Source organism: Malaya genurostris, chromosome 3 (assembly GCF_030247185.1).
Source record: "Malaya genurostris strain Urasoe2022 chromosome 3, Malgen_1.1, whole genome shotgun sequence".
In the NCBI taxonomy this organism is placed as follows: domain Eukaryota; kingdom Metazoa; phylum Arthropoda; class Insecta; order Diptera; family Culicidae; genus Malaya; species Malaya genurostris.
Window position 1 is genome coordinate 208885446 of NC_080572.1, and position 19389 is coordinate 208904834.

Below are 19389 nucleotides of genomic sequence, written 5' to 3' on the forward strand. Positions count from 1 at the left end.
AAAGGCTGCCAAACAAGCGGCAGCTTTCTTGGATTTTATGTGATGTAGTCAAACTTGTAACCGAAAATATCAAAACTATCTTGGCCACCTGGCCACATCGAGAGTCATTTTGCACATTGGCGAGACAGCATGGAGGGAAATGTAATATGCACAGCGAGCTACGTGGTTTTATGCGACCTACTGGCCTCAGCCCTTAATGTACAATACCCACAATTTAAAAAATAATCGCAAATTTCAGTTTTGTTAGCCAATTTTTTAATTCACGGTGTTCGGTTTTTTGATCCACAATCGGAAATCTTGACTCACATTTTCGTGCGCAAAATGTTCTTATTTTCACCTCTGATTTAAAACTTAGTCTGTAAAAATCAGTCACCCCATGTCTGAGGAAAATAACTGAATAGTTCGTCAGTCGGTGTTGAACAGTCGTTCGCACCGCACGCGTATAGCTCTTGGCTCCTGGAATTTTTTTCTGGCTACCTAGAGTTTCATTGATTCAAGGCTTCAGTCTTTTTCAAGGCTACCTGAATCACTAACTAAGTGACTAAGTGATACAAAGAGTGATATTAGAGTGACTAAGTGATACAAAGAGTGATATTAGAGTGACTAAGAAATTAATCAGCCTTTTTTAAGGCTAGCTAGGAGTCTAATCGAAGACTAATTTAGCCTAGTTAATTTAATTTAAAATTTCATTAATTTCAAAAATGCCTGCGTCCAACCGGAAAGGCAACAAGCCTAAGGCTAAAAATAATTCAATACGGAATAAATCACAATCCGTTATTCAACATTTTTCTAATAACATTCACGATCTTATAGAATCTGAATGTAAAAATAAAAGACAACGGACGGATTTCCCTTCCGTTGATCCTATGCCGTCTAACAATATTTACGAGATTCTTCCTGAATCCGATTGTAGCGACATAGAAGAAAATTCTTCAAAAATTCCCAAAATGGACGCTTGTCGTTCTGGGAAGAAACATCAATCTATGCCACCAGTGACGGTGATGATTTCCGACTTCAAAGCATTCCGTACTGAGCTTTCTACTTTTCTCCCGGAAGTAAAAGTCTCATTTCAAATCGGACGAAGAGGAGAATGTCGAGTCTTGGTGGATGGATTGGAAGATTACGAACGTCTTATTCGATATTTGTCCGAAAAACTTCATAAATTTTATTCATATGATATAAAATCAGACAGACCCTTCAAGGCTGTCTTGAAAGGATTATCAAATGATCAAAGTATTGATGAAATTAAAAATGAAATAAAAGAATTGCTTGGTTTTGCCCCTTCCCAAGTAATACTTATGAAAAAAAGAGCGAATGGTACTTCTAAACCACGCTCTGGAATTTCCCATGAACTTTACCTAATACACTTCAATCGAAGTGATGTAAACAATTTGAAAACTTTAGAAAAAGTACGTTTCATTTCCCACATTAAAATTCATTGGGAACATTATAAACGGCATAATCGTATTGCAAACTTAACGCAATGTCGTCGTTGCCAAGGCTTCGGCCATGGAACCAAAAATTGTCATATGGATATACGGTGTTTGAATTGTGGTAAATCGCATTCGAAAGACGTTTGTCCAATGAATGAAACCACTGATAAATTTTCATGTTCAAATTGCAATGGAAATCATAAATCCAATTATTTGAAATGTCCTGTCAGGGAAAAAATTTTAAACTCTCGTTCGCTTAGACAACAAGTCAAATCAACGACCTTAAATTTACAGAACATACCTGAAAATTCTTCTAAGGCACCTGCCAATTCGTCTTCTAACGAAAACAATTTATTGACAGGTAGATCGACCTCGTCATCATCTTCTTCTAATGTCAGTTATGCTGGTATATTAGGTAGAAATCTATCTCCTATTTCTTCTAATGTAAATAATCAAAACACAGGACCGCCTTGCAGTTCTTCTTCTAACGAAAACAATTTATTAATAGGTAGACCGGCCAAATCATCTTCTTCTAATGGCAGTCTACCTACAAATATTCCTTCAATGCCATTCGCTTCTTTAAATGAAGTCGATTTAGGCGATATAACTGAAAATAAAATGATCTACCTACAAGATCAACTTTTTCAAATGATCATCCAAATAAATTCGACTTCATCACTTTTTGAAGCATTTCAAATCGGATGGAAATTTGCAAATAATATTATAATGAATTTAAAATTTAACAGTGATGTTAAATAATTATTTGAATATTTTAAATTGGAATGCTCGATCTTTGAAATCGAGTGAAGATGAATTTTATAATTTTCTCAAAGTTCACAAAATTCATATTGCCATTGTGACAGAAACTTTTCTTAAACCAAATGTAAAATTGAAAAGTAATCTACATTATGTGGTTCATCGATTTGACAGGTTTACTGGAATTGGTGGTGGAGTTGCCATTTTTGTCCAACGGCAAATTAAACATCGAATTTTACCTTCTTTCAATACTAAAGTTATTGAAAGCTTGGGAATCGAAGTTGAAACCATTCATGGAATTTATTTCATCGCTGGAGCATATTTGCCATTCCAATGCACCGGCGAACAATTAAATTTCTTTAAAGGCGATTTGCAAAAACTTACAAGATATCGATCGAAATTTTTCGTAATAGGGGACTTAAATGCTAAGCATGTCCAGTGGAATTGTAGGCAAAATAACAGTAATGGTAAAATACTTCATAATCAACTCTCAGCTGGTTACTTTACAGTTCTTCATCCCAGTAATCCTACTTGTTTCTCTTCCGTGAAAAACCCGTCTACAATTGATCTGGTTCTAACAGATCAAAGTCACATTTGTAGTGAACCGATTACTCATGCTGATTTTGACTCAGATCATCTTCCTGTAACATTCAGACTTTCCAACGAAGCTATAATTAATCCAATTAGTTCTATTTTCAACTATCATAGAGCTAATTGGTTGGATTACAGATCTCACATTGAAAATCATGTGGATCATGAAACTATTTTAGAAAATTCTGCGGACATCGACACAGCAATTGATAATTTGAATCATTATATTATCGAAGCTAGAAATCTTTCAGTTCCCAAAGCTCAAACTAAATTAAATTCTCCTATCATCGATGACAATCTTCAACTGCTCATTCGGTTGAAGAATGTTCGTCGACGACAATATCAACGTTCTCGTGATCCTGCTATGAAAAACATAGTTAAGGATTTACAAAAAGAAATTAAACATAGATTTACTCTTTTGCGAAATGAAAATTTCGCTAAAGAAGTTGAACAAATTAAACCATATTCTAAACCTTTCTGGAAACTTTCTAAGGTTCTTAAGAAACCTCAGAAACCAATTCCTGCTCTCAAGGAAGGAAATCAAATACTTCTTACAAATGGTGAAAAAGCTCAAAAGCTAGCTCAGCAGTTCGAGAGTGTCCACAATTTTAATTTAAACGTTGTGAGTCCTATTGAAAATGAAGTCTCACTGAAATATGATCATATTTCAACCCAAGTGTTATCACACGATGACATTATTGAGACGAATTTTGATGAAATTAAATCAATTATTAGGAAACTCAAAAACATGAAGGCTCCTGGTAATGATGGAATTTTTAATATTCTTATTAAAAATCTTCCCGATGTTGCCTTGAGACTCCTGGTTAAAATTTTCAACAAGTGTTTTTCATTAGCTTACTTCCCAAAAAGATGGAAAAACGCTAAAGTAATTCCTATCCTAAAACCTGATAAAAACCCAGCAGAAACATCAAGTTATCGCCCAATTAGCTTACTTTCTTCAATCAGTAAACTTTTTGAAAAAATTATCTTGTTAAGAATGATGACTCATATAAATGAGAATTCAATTTTTTTACCAGAGCAGTTTGGATTTCGTCATGAACATTCAACTACTCATCAACTTGTCAGAGTAACGAACATGATAAAATCAAATAAATCTTCTGGGTTATCCACTGGAGTTGCTCTTCTAGACATAGAAAAAGCATTCGACAGTGTTTGGCACAAAGGTTTAATAGCAAAAATGTCTGATTTCCAGTTTCCTATTTATTTGATCAAAATGATTCAAAATTATTTAACTGATCGTACTCTTCAGGTTAGCTATCAGAATTGTAAATCTGAATTGCTACCCGTACGAGCCGGTGTTCCGCAGGGTTCGAGTGTAGCTCCAATCTTGTATAATATTTTCACTTCTGATCTTCCAAATCTACCCGTTGGTTGTCAGAAATCGCTATTCTGTGACGACACAAGTCTGTTAGCCACAGGTAGAAATCTAAGAGTGATCTGCAGTCGCCTACAAAGAAGTTTAAATATTTTCAGTGATTATCTGTCAAAATGGAAAATTAAACCAAATGCAGCAAAAACGCAATTAATTATCTTTCCTCACAAGCCAAGAGCTTCTTTTCTTAAACCAAACAATAATCACATTCTCAAATTGAATGGCTTGGAATTGACATGGTCTGATCAAGCTAAATACTTAGGTTTAACGTATGACAAAAAACTCACTTTCAAGGATCACATTGAAGGAATCCAGGCAAAGTGTAATAAATATATTAAATGTTTATATCCTCTTATAAACAGAAATTCTAAGCTCTGTCTAAAAAACAAATTGTTAATTTATAAACAAATTTTCAGACCAGCCATGCTTTATGCGGTACCAATTTGGTCAAGCTGTTGTTCCACCAGGAAGAAAACGCTTCAAAGGATTCAGAATAAAATTCTGAAAATGATTCTGAAGCGTCCTCCCTGGTTTAGTACAAATGAGTTACACAGACTCACAAATATAGAACCATTAGATGTAATGTCACATAATATTATAAGCAAATTCCGACAAAAATCGATGCAATCTTCAATTGAATCGATTCGCTCTCTGTATTAGTTAGTAAGTTAGTATATAAGTTCCTTTTCCCCATTACACAATACAAGTAGGTTTAGAATTTTCCCTACACAAAAATCTCAGAATTGCGGAAGCAAATGATGTCTTCATGGTAATAACCAAATCATATATATATATATATATATAACAGGGCTGAAAAGTCACCACTTGTGGCTGAACACCCAATTTAAATCTTAATAATTTAATTTTAACTCATATTCCAATAAATAGTTATTTATAAAAAAAAAAAAAAAAACTGAATAGTTCGAAATTTATTTTTTTTTTTCACTAATCACCCTGTAATTCCAGAACCGGAAAACAGATTTGAATAAAATTGAAGAGCTTTGCATTAGATTATTATTAGAGTTCGTTAAAATCGGTTCAGTCATCTCAGAACAAAGTGAGTGCACACATTTTCATTGTTGTTGCACATATCACATAGCCGGAACCTGAAATCGAATTCGAATGAAATTCAGAAACAGACATTTTGTGTACTCAATGAACTGAGCGGAATAGAGTAATACACTCGGCCCTCCGGGTCTCGGTTCAAAAGTCGGTTTACACAGTAATTACATAGCATTGAGAAAGGAAAAACAAATTCTTATGGGAAATAATTTTAATGGTCGAATAGAACTGAATTATTAATAGTTGAACGAAAAAACAATCATTTTATTCTGGGCTATTTCACAAATTCTGACCCAATGTACAGAAAATATAAACTGAATTATCGATTTTTTTCAGTGTACATTTATGGTCATTTTTAACAATTCACCGAATTATTTTAAATTTAATATGCAAACATAATATTTGTATGTACGAGCCAAGTTATGACCGCTGTACCATAAAATATAATCATATGAATTATATTTTACTGTCACATTTGGTTTTCTACAAAACTACCTCACTTCTTAACAAAATTGCCGCACACCTTAAAGCATATTTCGCATTGCTATTCCAGTAATTTGTCCGTTTTTGACATCATGATACCATTGTCTAACCTTTCCTTCACTCATTACAATAGGTCTTTAAAATAGACGAAATTTTTGATGAATTTCAAATAATGAAAACTTTTTTGTCACAGAAATCTTATAACAATTTGAATTTCTCAACTAACGAAAGCAGTGTTTATCGCCGGAAATTGTTTACTGTATGCACAGATAGGCAAACGCTTACTGAATCAAAACAACACCAGAAATAGCTGCACGTACACAGGTCCGCCGAGAGAGAAAATTCGGGACCGAGAAGACTGCAATATTATGGCCCCTAAATATGAGAATTAAAAAATATTGTGATCATGGGAATAACATCGTATCAGGAGATTTTTAAATCCATTATTTTCACAATATAATTCGCAAGCCAATTTTGGTTCGATTTTCGACATTTTGTTTTGAAAAGTCAAGATTCAATGTCGTCTCGAAAAAAATTCTCCTATGTTTTTTTCTCTACTTCCAGTACATCAGGGGTTCGGTAAATCCAAACTCGCTATTTTCAACCTGCCACTGAAAGACGCATTTTTCAATATTATTGATTCAATATATACATATCTCCATGCTTTCGGAAACAAAAATCCGGCCCCGATAAAGTTGAAGAATCTCTGACTATTCCACCGAGGTCCGGATGTCATATACCATTTGATTCAGCTCGACGAACTGAGCAAATGTTTGTGTGTATGTATGTAACAAAAATATGCTCGCACTTTTCTCTGAAATGGCTGAACTGATTTTCACAATTCGAATAGAAGGTCTTCTGGTCTTCTCTTAGCCTGCTGTTGAATTTCATTCCAATCCGACTTCCGGTTCCTGAGATACAGGGTGATATACTCCCATAAAACTTACTTAAAAAATTCTTCTAGTTTACAAAACTTGTAAGTTCATAGGTATATAAACTTAATTTGACACTACTGGTCTCCAGGGTTGCCACATATACAGATTAATATGTATTTTACAGATTTTTTAGATAAATTTGTGACCAAGATGCTGTATATACAGATTATAGATTTTTGGTCAGAAATACAGATTTTACAGACGTTTTAGTGTGAATTAAAACATGAATAATGATCGAGTTTAAATATATTGAATATTGGCCCTATTTCTTCATGAAATAAAGTCATTACCAAAATTTTTTGTTGGTTTTAAAATCAGAATAAAACTTTTATAAAACAGAATATCAAGTGCCGGTTACCACTACAAATGGTCCCATCTGCTAATGACGATATATCTATTTTCATTTTTTCTTGCAATTGTTACAGCGTAATCACATATGCATTCAAAAATTTCTTTTGATAAAATAGAAAGATGATGGCCTCGATCATAATGTTACATTATACCTAATAAACGAAAGCGAAAATTAACAGAATAAGTTGTCATTTTCAGGTTGAATTTTGAATGTTTTTCATAAAAAATCACAACGTTCTTTTCAACTACATCATAAAATCATCATCATAAAAATCCAGACGATGAAAAGTTTTGGATTCTTTAAATTTGGGTTCCAAATTTTTGTTCTTTTCGTTCGTTCGATTTTTTATCATTTCCATATACAGATTTTCAATACAGAATTTTGATCTCTCGATACAGATTTACAATTTTTTTTCCTGAAAAAAGCAGATTTAAATGTGACCTGCTGGGTTCCAAAAGTAGAACTTACTTCGATTTCTCAGCGATGCTTAAACCGATTTTAACAGATCTTGATTTGAATTACAGCTCACATTATTTTCAAATCTACTGTGAAATTTCGTCGAAATCCGTGGCACAAGGCAATGACTGTCAAAACTTTCAAACCGTCATATAAAATGACAATACAAAACCGGTACTTACCGATATGTGCTGGTACGACACACAACACGCCCTTACGAACGATGAGTGCTTTATTCAATTTCATACACATTGAAAACACAACCGAGTCCAACAGCACTGTAAACACAAGATGGACCAGGAATTGTCAATCACGTTGAATAATAAGTCTAGGATTGTCTGCTACTGGTGTGTGATTTTGGTAAAACACGGTGCTTCGGTTGAGAAAATTTTTAGATATTTTACAAGTACGGCCGAATGTCAATGAATTAATCTTTACACCAAGTGGCAATTCGAATCAGTTCGCAAAATGTCTGTGTGTATGTAACATTTTTGCACACTCACTTTTCTCAGAGTTGGCTAAACAGATTTTCTCAACTTAAGGAGCAAGACAATTTGCAAGCGTATGAGTAATATATGGATTTTCACTTACAAAAATTATTGTGAAAGGAAGATTGACGTACCTTCTTTCACTAATCCCGCAAAATAGGAGCCTTCAATTTAACACGCGCAAGGCAATGGATATGGAAGGTTGTGGTAAAACTGTACATTTTTCCGAAAAACTGCTTTTTAACAGAAAATATTTATTTTGTTTTTGCAATGAATGAAACATATATTGGAGAAGGCAAATGAATGAAAAACTTAAAGAAAAGATGATTTTTTGGAAAAAAAAAACGCTCAGAGACAGGACTCGAACCTGCGCTCTTATGCATTTCGTTCATACGCGCTACCATTTCACCACTCTAAGCCTTGTGATAGACACAGCTCTAAAACACGACTAGGCATAATAGAACGTACATCGAACATGGTCTACATCCTGGCCGTCTTCCGATCGGTGCCATACATCCAAACATCTTCTCTGTTCATCAAACACTAGTCTTCTCGCTCTGTTTCTGGTAGAAAAGGGCAGACTATCATACAACCTTCATAAGGTATGTCGCTCATGATATCCAGCCAGCGACTGGTACCAATAGAGAAGGAGACAAGCGACTATAAATACACTCTCCTACTCAGTGCTTGAGCGGAAAGTAGGTATAAAGGTCTATTTTTACGAACTTAGGTTCAAGTAAAAGGTCTTATGGTTCCATATGAAATTCTTGAATTTCATCCGGTTTCGACTTCCGCTTCCGTAATTACAGGGTTAAGAGTTAAAAATTTTATACCGCAACCTAAAGCGATGAAGTAAAAGTGGGATTTTTTTTAAAATTACGTTCCAAACTGTTCCAACTAGTAGGTCACATTTGTTGCTTGCCATACAAACTAACTTTAGCTATTCCGGTCTTCGGAATCCGGTTTCCGAAGTATTGGAAATAGTAGTCAATAACTGCAAATAGGATATCTCACTTATCTTTAAGATACTAAGAATTCAAAATGGTATTTTTAACAAATAACTCCTATCCAATCAGCATTAAAACAACTATTCAATGATCCTCGTTTCAAAGTTTAGCACATCATTTTTGAAAAAAAAGAAACATTGACAAATTGTGTTTGATTGATTGATTGATTTATTTTCAGGTATTATATTTTTTGTATGGAATATTTTCACACTAAATTTTTATAATTATTCAGACATGTTAGTCCGTTTCTCCTGCACGTGTATCGATAAGAGGCGTTGTATTGTTGAAAGAACCGGGTGAAACCGCCGTACCCTCCGTTGTTGCCTCTGTAACAATTTCATCAGTCCCGCTAATCACTCCGGTTTCACCATGCACAGCTGCTGAGTTTTTATTAACTTTCGCTTGCAATTTTCGATTTTCATCTTTCAATCTAGTGACCTCTGCCGTTTGATTGTCAAACTTTTTCTCCAGATCAATAAAGGTTTTGTTCATTTGGTTAAATGTTTCCTGAATGTCATTTTTATCCGTTTCACAAACACTCTGTAAATAACTGTGATTGTTGATCTCTTGCTGCTGGAGATTATTTCGGGCATCCAAGTGATCCAAGAGCTTCCTCAAACGCATCTGGCCACTTTCCAAACCTTCGACAGTCACTGAATATCGTTTACTGCTTTCTATAATTTCATTCTCCAGCGATTTGCATCCTGCGCTTCCACTTTGTCGACTGATTCGGTTGTTCAGCTGCTGGAGGACGAACTCCAATTTGTCGATGAAATTCGTGTGACTTGACCGCATATTATGATGGATGATTTCTTCATTCAATAAATCATTGATCCCGTATAGGATTGCTTTTTCTGCTCGGCATTGTGCTGCTCTGCACAATGTTGGAACTGAGCCAACTAACAAAGACACGACCAAAGCTAATTTCATAACCGTTTGAGTCGAAAACATTGTCTGAGCACTATATGCATCGGTTTACGCGGAGAAACTGAGCTGATCAGACAAACGATGAAGACACAAAACAAGATTACGAACGCCAGGGAATCCCCTATCTCTCACGCAAAGAATTCGCACCCAGCATAACTGCAGTATTGTACACTTGATCGATTTGAAGTGCGGTTGTTTTTTATTTAAAAATCTTTTTTTTTCCTGCTGGTCGTCCTACTTAGCGCATGCGAATCGATGATTCCGTGAGAGTTCGGTTTAGAATCACGAGGCTTAACGCGATGCTCTTTAAAATGGTCTCTGAAGTTTGTAGTCTATTTTATTTGCTGCTCCTGGACAGGGTTACCACCTCGTATGCATTCCTCGCCGGGCAGTAATTTCAATAGCAAGAAGATGATCTTGAAACTGAAGATAATTGATTTTTTCTACTTTCATTATTTGCTAAAAATATTAGAAAATCATTGCTGATTATAGCATATTATTAGCATTTTGTTAGAGTTGTAAGTAATGTTGTGACTAAGGCTCTAATTACCAGGGAAGATCCACGAACCATATCAGGTGATTGTCTAAGGCTAATTCTGTTCTTAGCAGCAATTAGTGAACACTTTTAGCATTCGAATTGGACGATCTGACTTCTCATTGTATTAAATGTTTTACATAATCTGATACTTGTTAAAAAATTGACCGAATATTTCAAATAGTAATTCACGATTTGTTAGGAGATCCTAACCATTTAAGATTTCGATGGATTGGAGCTGTGAATTCCAACTCCTCACTTCTGTCAAAAGATAACACCATGCAGCCTTCACCTAACTTATTGTAGTTACTTAAATCTACAATTTACTGTCATTTGGTTCACAATTGGTTGAGATCTGCTCCTCCAGAAACACGTTGGAAAGAGCATGAAATAATGCGTTTTATCTGCAATAGATAAAATGGTCTAAATATGCGGTAAAATGCGAACTTCAAACTTTTTAAGTAACATTACACTCAGGTGTAATAGCAGGAAGTGTTTTGCAAAAAGCATTAACTCTACGTCTGCCTAGCGGTTTATGTTGAGCCGTTAGGTTGCGCTATCAGTTCAACATGAACTGCTACGCACTGATTTGTCAAAGACGAAACGTAAAATAAATCAAAATCGGTGTATCCACCAAGCATATTTTCAGGGGTAGAATATGTTTCTCCCTTTCAATTATAAAAATGATGTTCTTATCAAAATAACTAAAATATTGAAAGCGATGCGATGCGATGCGCGGAGGCATTCCTTTATGTATACGTGGCTATTGATCGTACCGGTTATCACATGCTTCGCTTTCCACATGAGCAAATCGCTTGCCAAATCATGTATTTATGGCGAACTTTGACACCTTATGCTTTCTAATGTCTTCTGAGATATAAAACTTATGATGGCAGTGAAAAACACGATTCTCGAAAGATGCCAGAAGTCTGCTTTCACGTTCGCTTCGTCATCCATAATGAGACAATGCGGTTTTGTCAACATCTGAGTGTAGTGTAGGTTCCTTTCCCGTGATTTTCCCACCGTATTCTTCAGTTTGTGTATTGTGTTGTCGTTCACGTTTTTTTTTTGTATGGAAGAACGGGGCCAAACCAATTCTAGGAAATTGAAATAGCATACATTATAACTAAGTCTTTACCCAAGTTATCTATACCGTTGTGTAGCTTCAGCCTTCAGCTACAATTCTCATTTTGTAGTTTGGAAAAATATGCATTAGTTTTAGTGAAAAGTCGCGAAGAAGTGTCCAACCCAAAGATCAAAATTTCAAAAACTTCTAGCCCCGCAAAATTTCAAAAACTTCTAGAACCCTATTCCCAATTTCTGACTTAGAACAACATGTATTAGTTTTTGTACCAAATCGCGATGACGTAACACACCCAAAATTCTATATTTAGGAACCGCGGAGCTAAATCGGACAATAAAGTTTCACAACAAAAATGAAGAACGCACACAGTAGGGTGCCAAGTCTTAAGATAACTTGAAGAGTACAAAACGATTGAAGCCGTGTTCGAATGGATTTTTTGTTGGTTTCAATCTTGCGTGGGACATAATCTGTTCGCTGGGAATCTAGGTATTGAGTCGAAACTTTACGCCCTGCAGTGCCAAATGATTGATGTTGAAACTGACTTTACAGTTTTTATTGAAGACTATTTATTATTTAAAAGATATTTTATTAAGGCCTATTTGCGTACAAGCTTTACGTGGCCGATTGAGCTGAATTTTTAGATAATTTTTTTTTTGTATTGGATCTCGTTGTCACCCTTTTTCTAGGGGGACAGGAGCTCCCATTTCCCTCCTGCGAGGATTGAGGGGCAGTTTGTTCGCGGTTCGTCTTGTCATCCATTGCCGCATCGGTGGTATTGTTGCGGATTTCGTTGCTAGTTGCTGTAGATGCGCCTTGTTGTACATTGTTTGCAGTTGCTGGTTGGTTGGATGGTAAGTTATTAACTGCAGCTAGTGTACTTTGTTCTATCGGGGATACGTTGGATGGTTTCGTTGAAGGGGATGCTTCACTGTTGTTGGTGACTGTCACAGGTGTACTGGGGTTGCTTTGGGTTGCTTGGGGTTGGTGTAAAGGAAGCACCGTTGTCCTTTGGTGTAGTTGTCTCCATGTCCCGTTTATCACATAGCTTACCGTAGTGAACAGCGTTTTGACAATATTGACATGTGGCCATCTGATTGTCATAGGTAACAAGTGATTTGCACGGGATTCTTGTACACCATTTAGAATACCGGGGAAAAATTCTTCTACTTTTCTTTTTCGATATAAAGAATCTCTTCGTATTGGGACATAGTTGCGCGAATATAAGTATCGGTGACGCTTGAGGGAAGATCATGCACACGCACTTCTATAGCACTATCGTCCATATATACTGGAATGTTGTACTTAATGTTCTCGTGCTCCACATAATGCACATTATTATTGTTTTTTGCGAATTGAACTGCATCCAACTCTTTGTAAATCTGGATGTAAACAACATTATTGGTATTATTGCATTGAAGTAAATGCACACGTTTAATGTCAAAATGCATTTGCTCCTTAAGCAAACCTTTAAGTTCTCGTATCGAAGGTCGAATTTTGCACTGCCTGAAGTCAACAATAATTATATTCTTTCGCACCGGCGGTAGCTTTTGTTCGTTTGGTTCACTCATTTTCGAGGTCTATTGTTTACTACAGAATACTGTATTTGGTTTCTTCTGTCCCGAACGTGAGCGGTTTTGTTTTATCGACTGACTTGGATGAGATGTAAAAGCGAACTGATTGAAGACTATTTGATTGTTTCACTACACATAATAAAAAAATTACTCAAATGTATAGTAAATTTATTCAATTATGGTTGTTTGTTGATTTTTTTTCGGTGAGAATTGAATCACTGTTCTTATCGTTTTTTGTTAAGCATAACGTTTCGGCTTACTATACTAGTAAATTTAGTTTTGAGAAGTAATAAGAAGTAGAATGGAAATAGATGTAAATAAAAATAAAACATCAAATTAAAAACAAATTTCACCATTATATCTTCTCTTGATGTTTTTGTGCAGTCATAGCCATACTTAATATTTGACGTTCAATTGATCCAATACTATCGAATAAACCGCATCAAAATCAGACATGTTATCCATGACGCCAGACTAAATTCACTTAGCGTCATCGATCTAAATGACGTCAATCTCTCACATGAAAACGCGTTAACAAAGTCAATTTTTGGATGGAAATAATTACTAGTTTATAAGATATTTATGTTGTCCGGTTTAACCCCGTGTCAGGATTAACCCCGGTATCCCCTACTGCACGAAAGTTTCACTCAAATGCAAATTTTTTTCGCCACATCTTTTACAGAACTGTTTGGAATCCTCTTGAAAGCTTCAACTACTCGCTTGTGATCCTTTTCACTACACGGAAATCAGTTTTTGAAACTTTCTTCCTGCCGATCAGTAGTTAAACGTTAGTTGTACAAATTTAAAACACGAGATACCGTAGATTGTGCTATTCTCAGCTTCCTGCTGATGACACGATGGGAGAGACCTGGTTTTTAAAGGTTTAAAGGGCTCAAAATTTTTATGCGCTGTTGCTATTCTTCCGACTTCATCTTCGAAACGATTGGAGAACTACTACTGTCACTTACACAATGTAAATATTACACATTTAACTAGCTTCACCCAAAATTCCAATTGAATATACTCAATGCGTAATCCATTTGTAACTGATGCAATCTGAGTCGGTACACCCTTTAATGTTATGGAAGTAGAATCGACGATTAGATACCGGTGGTGGATTTTTGAAGTCAATTCGAAATTCAAGAATATTCTTTGGAAACTTTGACAAAAACGAAAACTATACCTGAAATCATGTGAAAATCCAAAACGTTGAATTTCGGTTTGTCAATATTGTTTGATTATTTTAACAAGACAAGTATTTTCAAAACGGATTTGGTTATTAGGCTTCGGGAAATTGGATTGGAATATCTTTCACAATTCAAGATAGATTCTTTTATTTGAAAGTTTTAAATGGGATTTCATTGTTTGATCTAGAATGCCATCGAACAATCGATGACAATTTCTACCAATTCTTTTCATTCGTACCGCATCTCTCGGATCGATCGGACGTTATTTCGTGCTCTTAAGCAGTGCCGTGTGTGTTTTTCCTTGCTAAAGGTTTTTTTCTCACACATTCGATAGTTTACCAGACTAGTATAATAGTGATCAGACGGTGCCTATCATCAAAAACTGCCGTTATTCTATTGTGTATCCAAGAGGGTTAGCTCTTTGTTTGCGGTGCTAGTGATTGTTCCCGGGCGAAGGTTCCGCACACTAGCAGCAGAGACAATCATCTTGCTGACCTTGAACTGGATTAGTGGTGTCTAGCTAAGTATAATCCTAGTGTTTTGTTTTTATCATTCTACCCGTTTATCTCAACATATCTCAATAAAGCGTGTGTTTACTTTACTATGAACGAGGGCGGAGGGCGTCCTCCCTCAAATGATAATCTCTCCATAAAAATGGATGGCATAGAACTCCTGGATAATTTATCTTCCCCTGATAACCCCTCTCGCACACGCGTGTGGCCAACCGGTTCTGCGGGGCCCTATGTGGTATACTTCCGGTCCAAAAAAGAACAATCACTCAATTTGATGCAAATATCAAGTGAGCTGGCTAAGTACTACTCGGACGTTATCCAGATAGCAAAAGTTCGAGCGAAAAAGTTGAAAGTTGTCGTGAAAACCCTCGAGCAGGCAAATCAGATCGTTCGCCATGAGGCCTTTACGAGGAATTACCGCGTTTACATACCAGCTCGGGAAGTGGAGATTGACGGCGTGGTTAGTGAGGCGAGTTTGACCTGCGAATACCTTCTGAAGAGTGGGGTTGGCTGTTTCAGAGATCCTGCTCTTCAGAATGTTAAAATACTGGACTGCAAGCAATTGAGTTCAGTAAAAATTGCAGAAGATAAGACAAAAACTTATTCTTCATCAGACTCATTTCGGGTAACTTTCGCTGGATCTGCTCTTCCCAATTACATCCTTCTGGGCAAGGTTCGCTTACCTGTATGCTTATTTGTCCCGCGGGTAATGAATTATACCAATTGCAAGCAGCTGGGTCACACAGCCACCTACTGCGGCAATAAGCAAAGGTGCATTAAATGTGGAGGGGAACATGCAGACGAATCATGTGGCAAAAAAGCTTCAAAGTGTCTTTACTGTGGGGAAACCCACATGAATTGAATTCATGTCCCGCGTACAAACTGCGCGGAGAAAAATTGAAGCAATCTCTTAAAGAACGTTCCAAACGAACTTTCGCAGAGATGCTGAAGAACACCATGCCACCTGTCGAATCGATGAATCTCTTTGATTGTTTGCCTACCGACGAGAATGATTCCGATGACCCTCAAGAGGGATCATCCTTTACTATGCCTAGCGGTTCTAGGAAAAGAAGGACGATCTCATCTCCTAAACTGCCTTGTAAAGGCCCAAGGATATCCATTGCGGGGACCAAAAAAATTACAAATACTCGAAGTGCTTCCCAAAAACCGAAGCAAAAGGCTCCTGGTCTAGCGAACTTAGCATCAGACCAAGAGTTTCCTGCACTTCCCGGTACACCAAAAACCCCGAGTACGCCTAAAATACAAACTGAGAATCAATCAAGTGCTGGAATACTGAAATTCTCTAACATTGTGGACTGGATTCTTAGAACCTTCAACGTCACTGATCCTCTCAAGAGTCTGTTGATGACATTTATGCCAACAATTAAAGCATTTTTGAAGCAGTTGACTGCAAAATGGCCCCTCCTTTCAGAGATTGTATCCTTTGATGGCTAATACATCAAACGAGGTTAAGGATGCAATCACTGTACTACAGTGGAATAGCAGAAGTATCCTCCCGAAAATTGATTCCTTCAAAGTTCTTTTAAATAGTTTGAAATGCGACGCATTTGCTTTGTGTGAAACCTGGCTGACCTCAAATGTAACCCTCAACTTCCACGATTTTAACATAATTCGCCTGGATCGAGATGATCCCTACGGAGGAGTACTTTTGGGGATCAAAAAGTGCTATTCCTTCTTCCGAATTAACCTCCCATCGATACCAGGTATTGAAGTTGTCGCATGTCAGGTCAGAATTAAAGGCAAAGACCTTTGCATTGCTTCCATCTACATTCCTCCAAGGGCCTCGATTGGGCATCGGCGGCTAAGCGATATCATTGAGCTCCTTCCCGCACCAACGTTAGTTTTAGGTGACTTCAACTCACATGGTACGGGTTGGGGTTGTCTTCATGATGACAATAGATCAACCGTGATCTATGATCTTTGCGATAACTTCAATATGGCAATTCTTAATACGGGAGAAATGACACGGATTCCTGCACCACCAGCAAGACCAAGTGCGCTGGATTTATCCCTTTGCTCGACATCACTACGGCTGGATTGCAAGTGGAAGGTGATCCCTGATCCCCACGGTAGCGATCATCTACCTATCGTAATTTCAATCACCTGCGGATTACGACCATCGGAGACAATCAATGTTTCGTATGACCTCACACGAAATATTGATTGGAAAGAATACGCTAATTCGATGTCTGAGAAACTCAAAACAACACAAGAACTTCCTCCGGAGGAAGAGTACACGCTTTTGGCTGGCTTGATTCTCGACTCCGCGATTCAAGCTCAGACGAAACGTGTACACGGCGCGAAAACTAACATCCGTTCTCCCAATCCGTGGTGGGACAAAGAGTGCTCATCATTGAACGCGGAAAGATCTTTAGCATTCAAAAAGTTCAGAAAATATGGAACACCTGATAATTATCGCAATTACGCGGCGCTTGAAAAGCAAATGAAGAACTTAGTTAAAGCAAAAAAACTAGGTTACTGGCGACGGTTTGTTGACGGATTAACAAAAGAAACATCGATGAGCACTCTTTGGAACACAGCCCGACGAATGCGCAACAAAAACACCATGAACGAAAGCGGGGAATATTCTAACCGCTGGATATTCGATTTCGCTAAAAAAGTATGTCCTGACTCTGTTCCGGAACAGACGATCATGCGCGTCGCCTCATCAAACAGAAACGAAACACCTTTTTCGATGGTAGAGCTCTCACTTGCGCTCTTGTCGTGTAACAATAAAGCTCCGGGGTTAGACAAAATTAAATTCAACTTGTTGAAAAATTTGCCTGACTCTGCTAAAAGACGCTTATTGAATTTATTCAACAGGCTTCTTGAGGATAATATTGTCCCACATGACTGGAGACAAGTAAGAGTTATCGCCATTCAAAAACCAGGAAAACCAGCCTCCGATCACAATTCGTATCGGCCGATTGTCATGCTTTCTTGTATCCGGAAATTGTTCGAAAAAATGATTCTGTTTCGTCTAGACAATTGGGTCGAGACTAATGGCTTACTTTCAGATACACAATTTGGTTTCCGCAGGGGCAAAGGAACGAACGATTGTCTTGCGTTGCTCTCAACAGAAATTCAAATGACATTTGCTCGTAAAGAACAAATGGCATCAGTTTTCTTAGACATCAAGGGGGCTTTTGACTCAGTTTCAATAAACATCCTATCTGAGAAGTTGCATCAGCATGGTCTTTCACCAATTTTGAATAACTTTTTGTATAATCTATTGTCCGAGAAATACATGTATTTCGCGCATGGTGATTTGTCGACAATACGATTCAGTTACATGGGTCTTCCTCAGGGCTCATGCTTAAGCCCCCTTTTATACAATTTTTACGTAAACAACATTGATGAATGTATCAATACATCTTGCACGCTAAGACAACTTGCCGACGACAGCGTTGTGTCTATTATAGGACCCAAAGCAGCCGATCTTCAAGGACCATTACAAGATACCCTCGATAACTTGTCAACATGGGCTCTTCAGATGGGTATCGAGTTCTCTACGGAGAAAACTGAGCTGGTTGTATTTTCAAGGAAGCGAGAACCAGCACAACTACAGCTTCAACTAGGGGGTGAAAACATAGCTCAGGTCTTCACATTTAAATATCTCGGGGTCTGGTTCGACTCCAAAGGCACCTGGGGATGTCACATTAGGTATCTGAAACAAAAATGCCAGCAGAGAATCAACTTTCTTCGTACAATAACCGGAACTTGGTGGGGTGCCCACCCAGGAGACCTGATTAGGCTGTACCAAACAACGATATTGTCCGTAATGGAATATGTGTGTCTGCTTTCGCTCCGCCGCGAATACGCATTTCATTAAGCTGGAAAGAATACAGTATCGTTGCTTGCGTATTTCCTTAGGTTGCATGCAGTCGACTCATACGATGAGTCTCGAAGTGGTTGCGGGCGTCTTACCGTTGAAAAATCGATTTTGGGATCTCTCATATCGATTGCTAATCCGATGCGATATTTTGAATCCGATGGTGATTGAAAACTTCGAAAGGGTTGTCGAGCTCAATTCTCAGACCCGTTTTATGTCCTTGTATTTTGATTACATGGCTCAGAATATTAACCCTTCTTCGTTTGTTCCCAACCGTGCTCATTTCTTGGATACTTCTGATTCTACTGTGTTTTTCGACACTACCATGAGAGAAGAGATTCGTGGAATTCCGGATCACGTACGCCCTCAAGTGGTCCCTAATATTTTTTATAATAAATTTAGAACAGTCAACTGTGAAAAGATGTTTTACACTGACGGATCAAACATCAACAGGTCCACAGGCTTCGGCATTTTCAATCAAAACATCACCGCTTCTTACAAACTCAGTGATCCGGCTTCAGTTTACGTCGCAGAATTAGCTGCTATTCAGTACACCCTCGAGATCATTGAAACCTTGTCCAAAGACCATTACTTCATTGTGACGGACAGTCTAAGCTCAATAGAAGCTCTCCGGGCAATGAAGCCAGGAAAGTATCCCCCATATTTCCTGGGGAAAATACGGGAACACTTGAGAACTTTATCTGGTCGGTCTTATTTAATATCCTTAGTCTGGGTCCCATCACATTGTTCCATTCCAGGCAATG

At 37.3% G+C, this 19389-nt stretch overlaps 2 protein-coding genes across 2 annotated transcripts in view; one reads left to right on the plus strand and one right to left on the minus strand.

The window, feature by feature from the left end:
- Positions 1 to 19389, plus strand: part of LOC131439135 (Krueppel-like factor luna) — a 140268-nt gene that overhangs the window by 69005 nt on the left and 51874 nt on the right. The gene's annotated exons all lie outside the window — the stretch shown is intronic.
- On the minus strand, positions 8979 to 10041 carry LOC131439136 (uncharacterized). Its single transcript, XM_058609799.1, has one exon. The coding sequence runs from the start codon at positions 9905 to 9907 to the stop codon at positions 9194 to 9196; it is 714 nt and encodes a 237-aa protein (XP_058465782.1). The 5' UTR covers positions 9908 to 10041; the 3' UTR covers positions 8979 to 9193.

Bases quoted from the DNA above. Each gene is read 5' to 3' on its own strand.
- LOC131439136 (XM_058609799.1), bottom strand. From the start codon at position 9,907: ATGTTTTCGACTCAAACGGTTATGAAATTAGCTTTGGTCGTGTCTTTG.